Here is a 15,991-nt window from a genome sequence, read left to right as displayed (position 1 = left end):
GGTGTAACGCTGGAGCTGGTTAAAGGAAGCATATAAGAACTGTGATGTCAATGTCGTGATGAAATACGTAGACCTGGTTGTATTGTAAGTTGGCTGGGTCATATTTAGTAGCTGATGTGATAGTATTATAGTTAGCTACGCCATAGTCAAGTAAGACACCGCTAACATCTTTAACCCGCACCCCGTAGGGGGGGGGGGGGACGAAACGCCCCCCCCCGTCCTTTTCCGTCGATATCTCCTAAACGGCTGGAGATATCGCCACCAAACGTTCAGGACCCCTCCGGGCATCAATTTTACACATTGTGACCAAAATTTTCCAAAGGCCAAGATAGGTTGGCCACAAATGACGTCAGAATGACGTCATGTTCTGCCATTCTCGACCAAAAAAAGACCTTCGCGAGAAGAGCTATCAGGCCTACAGCTTTAAAGATACAGAAAAATGATCAAGACATAAAAGGTGTCGAATTAACAGGGCTACAAAACTGCTATCTCGGATTTTTGAACTTTTTGAGTTTTGGCCCCCAAAAATCAAAAATACAATTTTTTGGATATATTAGCCAAAAAATCCAAAAAGTTTTTTGAGTTTCGAAAAACCGGAATATATGTGATAGTACCTACCGTCTTCTCTCTACATACCAAATTTCAGATCGATATCTCGTTTTTTTTGGGCAAGTTATAGCGAAAAAACTGTTCAAAAATAATGACGTTAAATTTTCAAACTCAATTTTTGGCAATTCTAGACCACGTAGGGCAAAACAAAGACCACCATTGGACTCCCCGTGACGAGCTACATCGAATGGATAGTGGATACCCATTTTATGCAAAAATATCATCTTTGAAATTTGACCTAATTTGACCTGACCTTGACCCGACCTTGACCTGACCTTCACGGGAATATAATCTAAACTGACCCCAAAGGCTGCTTGACCCACATAATCGCATTTGTCATGTAAAATGGACCATAAAACATGTATCACACGACACTTTCATATCATATTGTGACCCCCAGTGACCTGACCTCTGTGACCTGACCTGGTATCAGTGACCTCAGATAGCGAAGTATGTGTTTGACGAACAATGTACCATCGATGGTCTTCAATAACTTACCAATTTACTCGATTTCACAACACATTTCTTGAAATGTCTGTGAACGGTGAAAATCTGACCTTTGACCTGACCTGTGACGTCATCGGTTTGACTTGGGTCAATGAAATTTGGTCACAAGGTAGTTCCCCGGTGGGACTATCAACGTCGTTTGAATTTTGAAAATCAGCCGGTAAATTTCCGAGATCTTAGGGGGGGGGGGACCGAAACGCCCCCTCCCCCCTCCCCCCCTACGGGTGGTAGGGTCCGCCGGTAGCCCTACGGGGCGCGGGTTAACGGTATGTATACTTATTTCTGCATCCCACAATATGTCGAGCTTTAGGTACTACTTTTTCCAACTTGACGGTACCATTCATTGGGAGTGGCGACGCGATCCGGTAATTTCGCGATCCGGAGGCGTGGATGTGTGGATCTATAAAGGACGGGAGTCCTCCCCAGCGACGATCTGTGTCGGGCCCACAGAATGATGCAAGGTACAGCCTGACCTGGTTATTAAATTTGATAATGCATCTACATAGGTACCTACCGAAACAAAAATATATGCCTAATACCAAGTTTAGGCATTTCATCACCAACGTGATAAGCTTTTAACTTTTATTTGCTACAGCCTCGGAATATAAACTTATTTATTTATTTATCCCTCGCTGGACCAATCAGTTTCCTACGTCTCGGCCAAGAGCCGGACGCCTCGCCGGTAATAGAGCTAGAATTTCGCGAGAAAGGGCATAAATGCTGTTTGACGAAACCCGGTGCACGGGTACCCGATTTTAACCCACGCCCTGATGGGGGGGATTTTGCCCCCCTGTGGTTTTTCTTGAACAGCGAGAAAAAATTTTCAGTACCTTCCCGGACATCAATTTGACACCTTCACACAAAATTTTAAGCCACAGGTTACCTTAGCTTAGGAGTTATTGAGGTCAAATTGAGGTCATGTTCGGGCTAAATTGAGCAAAATGTATGACATCTTGAAACGCTCACAAAATCTACAGTTAACAAGCAATTCTTTTGGTCATGAAGAAAAAAGATGGCGCTACAAAACTGCTATCCCGGATTTTCAAAATTTTGGGATTTTAACCCCCAAAAATAAAAAAAAAATGTTTTTTTAGAAAAACTCAAAAAATTCCCAAACTTTTTTCGAATTTCGATAAAAACCGGAATACATATGATAGTCCCTGCGCTCTTCTATCTACATTCCAAATTTCAGATCGATACCTCCTTTTTTGGCCAAGTTATAGCGATAAAACTGTTCAAAATTGATGACGTCTAACTTCTGAACTCAATTTTTAGCAATTCTAGAACCAGGCGCGGATACAAGGGGGGGCCATGGGGGCCATGGCCCCCCCCCTTGGCCGATTTTTTTTCAAAAATAAAATAAAAAGTTAAAAAGTTAAAAAGCTGAAAAGGGGGCCTCCTGAAAATAAAGTGGCCGAAATCCGATGAGTTTTTTTTTTTTAACCTACCCACTTAGTTATTTCTTAGAAGACTAGCTGAGAAGACTTCTTTGTTAGAAGATTGGTAAAGCTTTCCATAACTTGGAGGTCTCTTATACTCACAGAGATGACCACTTTTACAGGGCCTCCTAACCTGCACAGAGGGCCTCCAAGCCTGCACAGATGTTGAGATGTTGCCTGAACAGCTAGATAAGCTCAATAGACGCAGTTTTTTTTGGGGGGGCCCAACAAGTGGGAAGATGGGGCCTCCAACAGGTGGGATTATGGGGGGGGGCCTCCTGGTTTCTAATGGCCCCTCCCTTGGAGATTTTCTGGATCCGCCCCTGTCTAGAACACGTAGCGCAAAACAAAGACCTCCATTAGACTCCACGTGACGAGCTGCATTGAATTGATAATGCAAAATATTAAGTTTGAAATTTGACCTTTTTTGACTTGACCTTGACCTGACCTTCACCAGAACATAACCTAAACTGGCCCCAAAGGATGCCTGACCCACATACTCGCGTTTGCCATGTAAAATGGACCATAAAACATGCATCACAAAATATTTTCATATTCTGACCCTCAGTGACCTGACCTGGTATCAGTGACCTCAAATAGCAGAGTATGTGTTTTATGGACCATTCCCCATCGCCGATTTTCAATGACATGCATTTTGCTCGATTTTCGTATTTCTTGAAATGCCTGTAAACGGTGAAAATTTCGACATTTGACCTGGCCTGTGACGTCATCGGTTAGACCGAGGTCAATGAAATTGGGTCACAAGGTAGTTCCCCGTTGGAGCTATCCAACGCCGTTTGTCGCTTGTCGCTATGTTGCGTGGTTCTCGAGATCGACCGCGTTGCTCGGCAGGCCCCATCAGGGCGCGGGTTAAGCTCCATACATACAGGGTGGGGCAGCATAATCGGGAATGCTTTTTGGGCTCTGATCATGAGTAGGCATGGCATTATTTTTATAAATTATATTATGGCAATGAAACGCCCAAAAGTTGTGCATCATCTGACATGACTACATCCATGAGCATGCAACTTCCTGGAAAAGAGCAGCAAAATAGTTCGACGGTGCTCCAAGTGCTTTGCGCGCGCCCATAGACACTAATGTTAAACAAGTAAAACAAGAACATTTTGTTTAAAACCCTGCAATTCCACGTAAAGGTTGCTGGGCAGGTCAACGTGTTATCACGGACGATAAGGATTGTGTGGGGATACTTAGGACAACAGGTTAACGTAATCGTCGTAAAATAACTCTTAGCAGAGGACATACAAGATGACTCACTTGAATATAAGGAAGAAGCACTTGAGCATATTAAAAAGAAACAATGTTCAAAACTTCAGCGACAAAAAATCTTATCACCGACTGGAATACGATAAAAAAGAATGGCATGCCATATAGGGGATTGTATCGAGAATATTCCAGCGGTCATGCAAAGTAAACATCCTGTTGGGGTGATGGACCTATGGGTGGTCTTCAAGGGAGGTGCACGTGGTGCACCCTACTTCATCGAGCCCGGATAAAATGAGCACCTCTGGTAAATACAACCGCACTCTGGCAGACTCACGTGGAGCCGTCGGAAGAGAGGATCACTGACGGTCCAAATCACGTCTTACGAGGACTCTGTACGTGCTGGTACTGCAGTGAGGACGACATGTTATTGTGTAGGGCACCTCCACCTGAGATGAACCAAAAACTTCTGGTCCTTCAACTCCGCCGATTTAAATCCGACCAAATTCTTTACATGGAGCGTTTTTTGGTAGAAGTTTAATGAACAACTTATCATCAGTAAAAACAGTCTTCAGTGCAAGGTACGAAGCTGATGGGCGATCATGGACAAGCAGGAGGTTGCACGTGCATGCGCGTGCTTTTGGACCCGCCTTGAGAAGGTCATCGACGCCGAGGGCGGTCAAATAGGATGAGGGATAGGTAAAAGGTGACCGATTGATAGGATGTTGCTAAAATAGTGCTTGGAGCTATATTTTTAGATTCATGACCAAATAATCCCGTTTGATATTTATTCCCGATTATGCTGCCCCACCCTGTACGCATGTCAGCCGTGAGCCGGGGACGTTAAGACGACGTCAAGGACTAAAGGTTAAAGGTAGGACAGTGTGGACACTAGTTTCCACTTTTTACAGCTTTCGTGTTTTTTTGACTATAAGATAAAAAAAAAAAACAAGTGAAATACAGATTGCGCGCATGGGACGAATCTCCACGATATCGTCGGCGCCATGGCTTAGTTGGTTAAAGCGCCTGTCTAGTAAACAGGAGATCCCGAGTTCGAATCTCGTTGGTGCCTCTTTGTACCACAATTTTCGTGATGTGTTGTTTTCCGTGATTTTCGTGATGCACTGGCCACTGGCAATACATCGCCTTCGTGACAGTCAACGCTAATTCTGGGAAATCCCATGTCACGAAGGATTGATTCGGTCTGTGCCCGGCAGCTCTTTATTATTTTTTGCTTATATTATTGTAAAACATTTATCATTTTACTTCAGACGTCCACTATCAGGTATATGTTCAATGAAATGGATATAGCCGACCAGCGAATAGCGTACTCCTTCTTACCTATACCTATTCCTACTCATTTGGTATTACATACATGCAGCATGATTTCCAAAAACGACAAGGATATTGCTATATACGTCTTGTATTTATCACTCGTACAGCAAGCACATCTGAGGAAATCACTTTCACGTGTGTGAGCAAGGCAGAGGTCCTTGCGTGCGTCTATTTCCAAATGATTGACAACTCCTTGTAGCTAACTACAACTTCGACAGATCTAATTTAACGAGAAAGGCCACCTCAAGGTAAATAATGCATTCTAGTTACTTGGTAAAAACATTTTCTAAGAGCAAGATTATGCTTGCATCGTCAACACCAGAACGGTTATCAAAGGCCAAAACGTCCCACATGCATACACGAAACTATGTCGATACTCCACACCGAACAGGAATGGCGCAGGAACACACTCTTGTAGGTACTTCATTACGTACGTCGTACATGACAGCCCGAATTAGGTACAATAACAGCACAAATACATGCAATACAGAAGGCACAGCAGGGTTGTGCTCGACTCAAAAAAAATTTGCCGACTCGACTCATTATTCAACTTCAGAATGCCCTGACTCAACTCTGACTCAAACAAGGAGCTGATTTTTTCCCTTGACTCGACTCTCATGACTCAAGCGGCTCAATGAAAATATGAGTTGACTCAAACTTGACTCAAAATTTTTTGTTGAGTCAAGTGTGTTGACTCAAAATTGACTCAGATAAAAAAGTTGTTAAGCGGGGGGAGGGGTGAAAACATCCGGCAGCAGGGCCAGGCCTAAGTTGCTAAGCGGGGGGAGAATGAAAAACTTATACTATATATTGTTTCTAAAAAGTTGAGTCAGCTGACTCATGTCCTAAATGTTCTTGACTCAACTCAATGTCAAAAGTTATTTTAATGACTCAACTCTGACTCAACTCAACAGCTCAACATTTTATCCGACTCGACTCAAATCTGACTCATTTGAGTCAGAGTTGAGTCAAATTTCTGACTCGACTCATAAGTCAAGCACAACCCTGAGGCACAGTGATACAGCTTTAAGTGTTTAAATATTATGCTCACGTCATGTGTGCAATTTCCTCGTGCATAAACAAGTGCATTATCCCGAACTTGCGTATGCCGTACAACCCACCAAACCATAAACATCTAATGATCGATGAAGCAGCGTGCTCTTCAGACGGTGGGACTGGATTGACCCTTCACGAATCGTGCAAATCATTGTGACGAGGAGCCTCCCGCAGTTTTCCTGCCAGACGTGGTGTAAGCTGAGGAATGTCTGCTCAATCAGCGACTTCATCGAGAGGCACTGGTGACTGTGACAGAGGTGCCGGCCTCCTGCAGCTGCCTCGTCAGGCTGTGGATGTCCCTGATGGTGGGCGGAGACATGGCCGGGGCCGTGCTTCCCGCCGTCGGCGAGCCCTTGCCAGAGTCCCGCGCACGCTCCTCAGCAGACCTCTGACGAAGGAGAGAGGGGTTTGGGATGGCGCGCACGTTCTGGCTCTTGGGTCTCTGTGGCAGCGGAGGAACGGGGAACACCGGTCTGGAGGAGGTCGAGGAGGTGGTGGTGGTAGACGATGACGGCCGGGACAGGCTGGACAGGGGCGGCACGGCACTGCCGTAGCGCAGACTCAGAGAGGCCGTCTCAATGTGGAGCGGCGAGGATACCGGGCGGACGGGCGTCATGGCCGCTGACCTCACCGGTACGGAGCCGGGGGCGACAAACGTGACACTACTGGTCACTGCTTGCGCCTTCGACGCCGCAGTCGAAGTGGAACAAGCAGTGCTGTTGGCAGCATCAGTTTGCTTTCCCGGTCGGTTAGAATCAGTCGAGAAAGATTCATTTATAGTCCTTGACGACAGCAAACTTTTCTGTGCTAATGACTCAACAATCGACATGATTCTGTTATTGCTCTGTGACTTTTTCATGCCAGAGAAAAGAAATATAGTTTTCGATGCAGGCTTTTGCTCACCCGCGACACTAGTCTCTTTCGCAGGCTTCTGAGAGGTCGGCTTGGATGACTTGACCTCGGTAGAGCCATCGGTCCTGTTCTCCGTTGGCGCTATCGGTCTAGTGTCTTTTCTAGCCTGATGGCTTGAAACTGATGTTTGAGCCTTTTTCATCTGAGGCGATGAGGACAGAAATGTATTGGTCCCGTGAGAAGTGGTCTTGTGAGAATTCCCTTCGTCTCGCTTCGTTTTGACTGTAGCTGATGACGTGGCTCCATATCTCGCACATTTACTCAGAGCCAGTTCTGCAGATGCTTGCTTGCAAGTGGCATCTTTGATCTTCTGCTGATGGGGCTGATGCTTGTGGATGGCAACAAAAGCTTCTGGCAACTTGATCTGCTCTTTCTTGTACGAGATGTTTTGTCGGGGACCTTCTTTTCCCACGCTGCTCTGTTGTCGATGCTCCTCTTTTGACTTCAGTGTGTTCCCATTGCTGTCTTGGACGGTTGTGCCCGATGTCTTTTCTGACACAGTGTGTTCTTTAGTTACCCTCTCATTGCCAGGAGTACGAGATTCCTTTTTGTGAGGCTCACCTGTCTTACTCGCTGATGTACTCTGTGGCATTGCATCCTTCTTAGGCGAAGCAGGTTCAGTTGCTACACGCTTCAGAGGGGACGCAGCAGCGCTGTCGCGCTTCTGTGTCTGACTTAAGGACTTTGCTTGAGGTTTGCCGGCAGACGTTTGCTTTTGGTCATCAGCAGATAGCTTTGCACGCTTGTTTGGTTTTGCTGTGGAATCACCGGCACCATCTTTGCCTGCTTCGGTAAGGCTTGCGCTTTTTCTTTTCAGACTTTTATCGATGTTTTCGTCCCTGGCTGTTGAAGGTGGTTCCACTTCAGACCTACCGCATGACACTGGCCTTACAGTTGCCGGCGAATTGGTGTTCCTGTGGTTTGTCTTTTCTTTGGCACAGCCTAAGCTACCCAGCGAACATGCGCCTGCAGGCCTGCTGCTTTTCTCAACATCACATGGACCGCCTGGAATAATTTGGCTCTCATGCGCACTTTCAGCTTTCTTATCGTTGGATATGGGAACGTCCTTTTTAGCCACTAGCTTTGTCTGCACTTTTTGACCTGCACCTGTACCGTTTGCTTCAGGATCACATGAGGCCGATGCGCTCTTTATGTTCGTTTTGCGAACTTTTGAAGAAGACTGTTCAGAAAGTACGTCTACCGAACTTTTGAAGACAGGCCCTGATCTGTGCAGCCTGAAGACCAGTTTCACGGGTGATTCCTGGAAAAAAGGAGATATTAAATCACCAAGAAATCGATAGAGTATAAACACGAAAAAAAAAAACTTTAGGGAATTATCTGCGGTACAGTAATGATGACAAAATGCGATGAAATACATAATCGCTCACAACGCACGTATTCAGTATCTCACCCGGTCCCAGTTGACCATGTAAAGGACGTCCAACAGTTTTATATCGCCTGGTAATCTTCTGGAATCGCATAGCAGCTCCACCTGTGAGAAATAGACCGGTACCTCGATCAGTCGACAGAGAGATCGTCGCCGCAGATCACCCATGTCGACATCACAGCTGGCTTACAGTCGCGCCTTCGTCCGTTCAGCGGCCACCGCCTGGTCGGTAATCCTGAGTTAGAGCTTACGGCTGCAACCCCGCACAGCCAGCCAGATAGGCATCTGCGGCCGCCCGACAGGCCACGGACACTGACTGTGCACGCCGCTTTCGTAAACGCCTCTTGTCATTTAGTGAATCCCTTCTCAGTAATACTCTGCAAATACTTTTATGACTTAGCCCGAAAGTCAATCTGAGCCATTGTAACAAGGAGGTATTTCGTGATGAGGTGAGTTTTTCACTTACTCGAAGATCTTCGGAGAGCTGGTATTTTCTGCGGAGGAATTTGCTGAGCACTGATAACGGCGTCCCGGCCGGACATCGTAGATACCGCACGGGCACGACGTCTCCCGGCCTGGAAGATAGCGCCTTGGTAACTAGTTGTTTAGCAATGCAAACATAATTTAAATAAGAAAGTTGGCAAATGCATCAACTTAACGCTCCTCACAACATATGCAATTCATTATTATTGACCATCATGCACCAATGCAGCAAAGGTGGGAAATGGGCATTAATAAAGTCAGCTAAAATGACAGTTAAAACTAAATTTCCTCTACAGTAGCGGTATCACCACGCCAATCTGTGCCAAGGTTTCGATTTCTTACCTTTGCGGTGCGTACTGAATTTGTAGGTCGATGATATCACTCGCGTCGTAGAAAGCCGAGCCTTGGTCTTCCTCAGTCGCTTTAGGGCCTGACGGTGTGCCGGCAGCTGCACGTAGGGCAAAAACGTGTCACAAGTCACTAAAAGCCTCTGTCCACGGCCACTGTTACTTTTGACAAAACTTAACAGGCGTATTAACCACGAAAAGAATGTGCTCCGAGTACTGAGGACAGGACTGTCCGCTTTGTAGACCCGTACAACCAGACAGGTATGCCGTTGCCCAGCGTGGGTTGTTTGACGATTCAATGACACCTACCATTATCCTGGTTGTCGGCGTAGAAGAGCCGACGCCGCTGCATCTCATCCCGGTGCAGGCCTGGTACCGTTTTGTACACGATGCTCTGCAGAGTGGCGTCGGGCCTGAAACGGAAGCGGCGGCTTAGCCGAGCTGACTGAATTCGGCACTCCATAATACCAGTGAAAGGAGGACAGAGCTGTGGAACAATGCCGGGCGCCCGCATGAGCCCAGCAGCTTCATACCGGTAAACCTCAAGGCCGTACTATCATCGCGAGCACCGTCTCACTACTCATGGACAGCAGCAGATTAAGGTTCGCGGCAACTATCCATTGTCTTCACAACACAGCGTCACGACCACAGGCGCTGCGAAGAATACAGCTCCATAACCTGTCGTAAACCCGACAGGAACCAGCGGCGCGACAAGCACACTGATCTTAACGATAGGACGCGCCGGACACACAAAAAGGCCACAGCAAAATGCGCCACCTATCATTGTTCAAATGGGAAAGACCGCCAAGGCGCAGCTCATCGGGAATTCCTGTGAAGCAGATATTGAGTCAGGAACATTCAAACCACCGAGCTTAGAGCAGCCATATGATAAAAGCATAGCCCACTTCGTCTGAGCGCCAAGCGAGTAGGCATTACCTCAGATTAGCTGCGCTGGCGCCTTGTGCCTTCTGGACCAGGACGTCGCAGCCTTCGACTGGACAACGTCTGGTGGTGTGCAGGTGCAGCAGGATGCACGACCGACAGACTAAAACAAACCGGATGTCCACCGCGGTCACTCGGGGAATTGTTAGTTCATAACCATATCCTGCATAACACCCACCCGGATTAATCACCTCTTGCTTACGTAGATACGAACGATAATGTTTACCATACGTGTGAGTCACAGAAGCGTCAAAGTCACTAAGCGCAGGTCAAATTAATTTAGATCTTTGACACCTTTACATCAATTTAGAATTCAAACACGTAAAACGATAAACGCGGGAAGTTATCAAATATATCATACACCAACGGCCTGAGCCGGGCTAAAAGGGAAGCAACCGCCAAATAGGCTGGTCGGGTGTTGAGCTTTTCTCAAGCACTGTCAAACGGTAACATTAGGAAGAAGACATGACCCCCATGCCCACTTGCCCACACTGCCGGCAATGATCGCATATTATCCTCCTGGGTAAGTCCTGGGTAATCTCCACCACCTGCCATCATACTTACACGTGTGGAGACACTCAACGATGGCGGTGGCGTCCACGTAGTATCCACCACACAGAGGGCACACCAGATGGGGCGTCAGCTCCGACAGAGTCACGGCCCGCTGAGGGGCCACGCCAGCCTGGTCGGCACAGGCAGGCATCTGGCAAACAGAGGTCCTGCTCTTTAGCACAGCTGGTGACGACGGGGACCACGCTGTGTCTGCCGGCTTGGAATGTGTATGTGGACATGCTCGTAATTCATATTAGGGGAGGGTGGGGTAGGACGGACCAGATAAGGCTAATGTGGAGAGTGGCTTAATGTCGGCTGCTGTGGGCCCTATAACGAGGCCCTCACGTAGCCTTTAGCGAATCACATCCCTGATGGTTCAACGCCAACTTCGAACTATTCATGCTGGTGGGGACGAATAGGGGAGAGCGGGGCCAGTTGAACCACTTTTTATATATTGACATGCACAGCGAGATCTAGTTGTCATATCGAAAAAGGCACAATACCATGAAAAAATATGTTCTTTTGGCTTTGTTTTAAGATATGTAAAATTATGTTTCAAACATATTTTGCTGCCAAACGCATGCTTATAAAACAGCTCTACGCCCGTTTCAAATGACCCCGATGCGAGGGTCAATTGAACCAGCCCATGGGGTCAATTGCACCTATCCTTAACAATGGGATGTTTTCCTCTTTAAGGCCACTTTCTTACGGATATATTTTGTCCGGTTTACTTTTCCAAATGCTACATTCAATAGGTCGTTGGGAAGCTAAAAGTGCAAAGTTCCTCATAATAGGTGACATAAAGTACATAGACTATGGTAAAATGGGTGGATGAGGAAAATGAGAAATATCTCAGGCTATAGTGTGCTTTCAAGCAAAAGGCTGGAGAAAAGGAGTTAAAAATTGAGCCCTATTAAACTACTATTTCAGTTTAAAAGCTCATTTCAAAGGTGGACTATTTCCTTTAATGTTTACAGCCTCTGAACAATAACCATTGCAAAGGTCACCGGGGTCCATTGAAACGGCCTGTGGCCCTGTTTCAACTGACCCTCAGAGAAGCGTTTCAATTGACCCCATCCGCTCCCGCCATCTCGCACGCGCCGTAAAGCACATGTCAAACGAGCTGGAGGGACGGCATCATGCTGAATGAAGGGCCAAATAACGTGTTATTCCGGAGCCAGGAGTTCTTCTTTCAGCAAACAAAGGTATATGAGATATCACAAAATATTCATAAAAACGATTTCTCCCAAACGCCCCTCAAAAACACAAAAACAAGTGTCAAATCAAAATTACCGTCCGTTTGCCGCCCAAACGCCGTTGACAAAGGAAGTGGTCGAGCGCGGATGCGCAGTGGTGTCGGCAACGCCATATGTTGCATACCGTTGAAAATAAAGCCATGTTTCATCTGACCCCGTGTTTCAACTGGCCCCGCTCTCCCCTACGGAAAAAAACGGGATTCTGACGACCCTAGGCCTTTTTTGACGGCCTGAAACAGGCGTTTGCAACACCTTAGATGGGGCGACGCTAGCATCAGAGGTTTACAAGGACCCATATCGCTTGTGTGAGCGCACTGGCTCATGCGGGGCCCCATACCAAGGGCAAGGGCCTCAAATACCTACTCATTAGTTGAACCATGTCGGCCCATGTGAGGTCTACATCGGCCTCTGATGGCCCAACGGCAGAAAATGGTTGCTCAAACCAGCGTCTAACGAGACCACGCAGGCCTCTATTAGAACGCACCGGCTCTTGATGACCTATATCAGCCCATGCGGCTCTTATTCAAGTTGAGAATTGAGTGGAGAGTGGAGACATTTTCTGTCGTGGGGTCCTCTCAGATCAGCATAAGGGCTGTGAGGCAACTTTGGGGGTGGGTGAGTGAGGCACTCTCAGTAGTGTTCTTTCGAGTTACCGTGGAATATCAGCCACCATGTAGAGCTAACAGAGGCCGAGGCGAGACATGCAACACTGAAAACAATTTCACCCAAAACCGGCGAGTAAACCGGTGCCTCGCGGGTACCCCTATCCGCAACCATTTTTAACCACCCTCCCAGGAGTCAAGTTAGGGCATTACACTTTGCAATTCACTCTGGAAAGTCGTAACCCTCCACGGCTACTCGCGCACCAGTGGCTCGCGACCCCTCCATCGAAAGGTAACCATTGACGCCTACCTGGTAGACGCGCCCCACAAACCCCAAGAGAGGAACTACCCTCCACGCCTACCATTCGCCGACCGAGTCACGAGGGCCCAAAAACTCCCACGCTTGTCCATATTTGCGGGAAGATATCTATAAGATAGCAATATCACACCCAGTAAACATCGGTGAGAAAGTTTCACATCGGTGGGAAAGGTCAAATCGAACTCAGTCCCATAGAAGATTCGACATGACCTTATCACCAGCAGTCATGCAGACCGCCCGAAAGCATGAAGATGTGTTGCCACTACTTTCGTGAGCAATATAAGAATCAAAGTGGTTTCACTTGTTAGTTTCGGAAGAAAAAGCGTTGCCAATCGTCCCGTAATGAATAAAGCAGAGGTTTTAAAGATGCACCCTAACAATATTACTTTCGCCCCACTTGAAAACTACCAATGTGCCAATATATATTGGTGCAAAAAAGTTACAAAACTGCTGTAATTCAAAACTGTATGAGACAGCGACATCTAGGTGTGGTGGTTGAGCCTTCACAATATACCTGTAGATGTAACTTATGGATGGCGAACCTTTATAAAGGTTCGCTATCCACGGATCCACGGACGCCACTTTGCTGTTTAGGACACTCTTTTCGGAACGAGAAATGGAATATCTTTGCATATAGGCAGTAGCGGCGGAACACCTTCAATTAAGGGGGGGGGGGGCACTGCCGACTTTTGGTTCCATTCTTTCCATGCAGCGCCCATAGGGCTAATGTTAAAATGCCGAAATCAAAGGGGGGCACGGTGCCCCGGTGCCCTCCCCGTTCCGCCGCCTATGCATATAGGGTGATCGTTGGGCCGTAAAAGCTCCTGATTTGTGCTGGTCCCAGCTCAAGCTACAAAACTGCTATTCCAGTTCAAAACCCCATGTTAAAAGTAAGCTATTTCCTCAAACACATGGTATACCTACTGTTGTAAGCAGCCGTATTCATTCAATTGCAATAAAACAATAAACGGTTTAATTGTCTCCGCCATCACCGCCGACCAGTCAATATGTACATAAGCTCTTGGGATGGATAAGACGGGCGGGGGGGGGGGGTGGCAACGACAGCAACAACGGAGATCGGGATAACGATCTTGACAAAATGACAGAATTGAGACGGAAGACGCCCTTGCAATAGGTATAAGACTTTTAACATCTACACAAGTGACAGAGTTTAGTTTCACAACTTAAAGACTACAAAAGACCACAACTCATACACAATCGCATGCTCATACCCACACAGAAAAAGTCACGTAGCCTCCACCATTCTGCGCGGGAGAATTCAATTAGATCCTGTGAAAGAAGCTGTGAGGCTCTACAATCCAGGCTTCACGCGTTTGTTTCTGGAAATTCGTCACTCATTCACGATCGCCAGTCATCAATACTCAACATTGGCACAGCACCGCCAACCATCGTCATAGAAACATGCAATAAAAGAGTTGACGACACACAGGCTGGACGCACGTCTGCACCTGTCAGTTAACAGCCAGGGCCCAGGGGGTTTACATTTCTCTGGAAAATTCAGTACCACATGCTTATTTTGACTTTGTTTTCTTGGGTTAGGCTCTTCCGGTCTAACAAGACCGTTTCAGAGCCGGAAGGATGATAAGAATTAGGGGGAGACATGTGAGCGGGCACCATGGTGACTGTCGGAACTGAGCCCATCACGTGGACAGGCCACCCAGCCCGCCAACTGTCACCGCACCCGACTACGGGTCTGCTCCTGGGTGGAGCTCCCCGCATGGGATAAAGGTGAACGTTTAGCCCGGAACAGGGGGTTGAGGCATGTAAGAGAAGGATTTGATCATCATGAGGACGGGAAAGACGGAACGGAGGAGTGCCACATAATTCTGCGCGGGTCATTTAGGCTAAGTAAGTCGCCCAGGGCCCCAGGCTGTGGAACTGTGGAGGGGCAGTCTTGTAACTGAAAAAGGTTCGTTAGATAGTAGTAGTACTTGTGGGCACGCTGCATTCAAAGGCATGCAAGAAGTAAGGCAAGGACTCGTTACTTAGCTGCTGTAGATTTCGTAGGGCAAGGACTCGTTACCTTGCTGCTGTAGGTCTCATGCGGTTACGCTGGCCTCAAACACAACAACGAACACTTCAGTCGGCTTTGCCAGCGCTATGGTCTCCTCTCGTGAATTTCAGTTATCCTCAGGCACACGCAAGCAAAAGGTCACCGACATGCTGGTAGCGATACATGGGAACGCTGCACGAGACGCCACGCGCTCAGCGGCCCCGGCCGGCCCTCCCGCCGCCTAGCGGACGCTACCTCCGCTCTCCGCCATCTTGTTCACTCCAACGGCATAAAACTGACACCTAGAAAAAGCAGATTACAGCAATATAAAAGGCGATCAGGCACAGCAAATGCATTCAACACTTACCTTTGGTGATGCGCTAGGTGATGACACCCAGTTTTCGGTCCAACTCGCCGGTTTTGCGCCAAAATGTTGATTTTTCCGTGGAGCTAACGCGGCGTCCTCCGGCTGACGGTCGGGGCCTCACACTGCGCCAGCGACGCCACCGCGGCGGTCACGTGACCCGAGTTCCCGGATGTGGCTCCGGCTGGGGGCGGGCGTCCGCGCGCGACGGGCCACTGACGGGGTGCGGTCAAACGATCCCTACACCCCTGGAGCTGAGCAGAGGAAATAAAATGGTTGTGAACCTGCGTATGGGTAAATCAGCTGTGCTTTGGTTGAAATTGGGCAATACGTCAGCATCGAGTTTCGTCAAGGCGAACGGTTATTTCGAACGTTGTTTGCGATACAATGGCGGCAAGCCATCGCAGTTCCCATTCCGTTGAGAAGAATACAGGAAGAGCAGCACCCATAAACTTTCTTTTTGCAGTCCGCATCAGGTAGGTAGGTAGGTACCCTGCACAATAACGGCAAAATGATGGATGAAATTATGGAAGACTCTGAAGCCAAGAAATCTCAGGTATCGGCCTACATCAACACGGATTTCGTCCGGTCCCTTTAAGAACCCGATGAAGTTAGAGGAAAATGGAACCAAGCCATAAAAGACGGA

The 15,991-nt window shown here is 47.6% G+C and overlaps 1 protein-coding gene and 1 non-coding gene across 3 annotated transcripts; one reads left to right on the top strand and one right to left on the bottom strand.

Moving 5' to 3' along the window:
* Positions 1-4,774: 4,774 nt before the first annotated feature.
* Positions 4,775-4,848, top strand: Trnat-agu. Its single transcript has one exon. It is a non-coding gene; the product is annotated as a tRNA-Thr (tRNA).
* Positions 4,849-5,183: 335 nt separating this feature from the next.
* Positions 5,184-15,472, bottom strand: LOC122387295 (polycomb complex protein BMI-1-B-like). Of its 2 annotated transcripts, XM_043377395.1 has the most exons (9): positions 15,349-15,472; positions 10,803-10,941; positions 10,233-10,341; positions 9,606-9,709; positions 9,292-9,397; positions 8,933-9,041; positions 8,491-8,571; positions 6,129-8,340; positions 5,184-5,611 (listed from the first exon to the last, which is right to left on the bottom strand). In XM_043377395.1, the coding sequence occupies exons 2-8, from the start codon at positions 10,939-10,941 to the stop codon at positions 6,394-6,396; spliced, it is 2,595 nt and encodes an 864-aa protein (XP_043233330.1). In that variant the 5' UTR covers positions 15,349-15,472; the 3' UTR covers positions 5,184-5,611; positions 6,129-6,393. The 2 variants fall into 2 exon arrangements, with proteins under 2 accessions (XP_043233330.1, XP_043233331.1); XM_043377396.1 differs by having other exon boundaries at positions 6,129-8,571; positions 15,349-15,455.
* Between the last annotated feature and the right edge of the window lie 519 nt (positions 15,473-15,991).

Source organism: Amphibalanus amphitrite, unplaced genomic scaffold, assembly GCF_019059575.1.
Source record: "Amphibalanus amphitrite isolate SeventyFive unplaced genomic scaffold, NRLGWU_Aamphi_draft 000280F_arrow, whole genome shotgun sequence".
Taxonomy (NCBI): Eukaryota; Metazoa; Arthropoda; class Thecostraca; order Balanomorpha; family Balanidae; genus Amphibalanus; species Amphibalanus amphitrite.
This window is presented reverse-complemented; position numbering and strand designations above follow the sequence as displayed.

What these genes read in the sequence shown, in the direction of transcription:
- LOC122387295 (XM_043377395.1), bottom strand. Translation starts at nt 10,941, where the DNA reads ATGCCTGCCTGTGCCGACCAGGCTGGCGTGGCCCCTCAGCGGGCCGTG. An exon ending in CGTTGAGTGTCTCCACACGT is followed by an intron (nt 10,342 to 10,802) that starts GTAAGTATGATG and finishes GGTTTGTTTTAG; the next exon opens with TCTGTCGGTCGTGCATCCTG. An exon ending in GCCAGCGCAGCTAATCTGAG is followed by an intron (nt 9,710 to 10,232) that starts GTAATGCCTACT and finishes CTTCCGTTTCAG; the next exon opens with GCCCGACGCCACTCTGCAGA.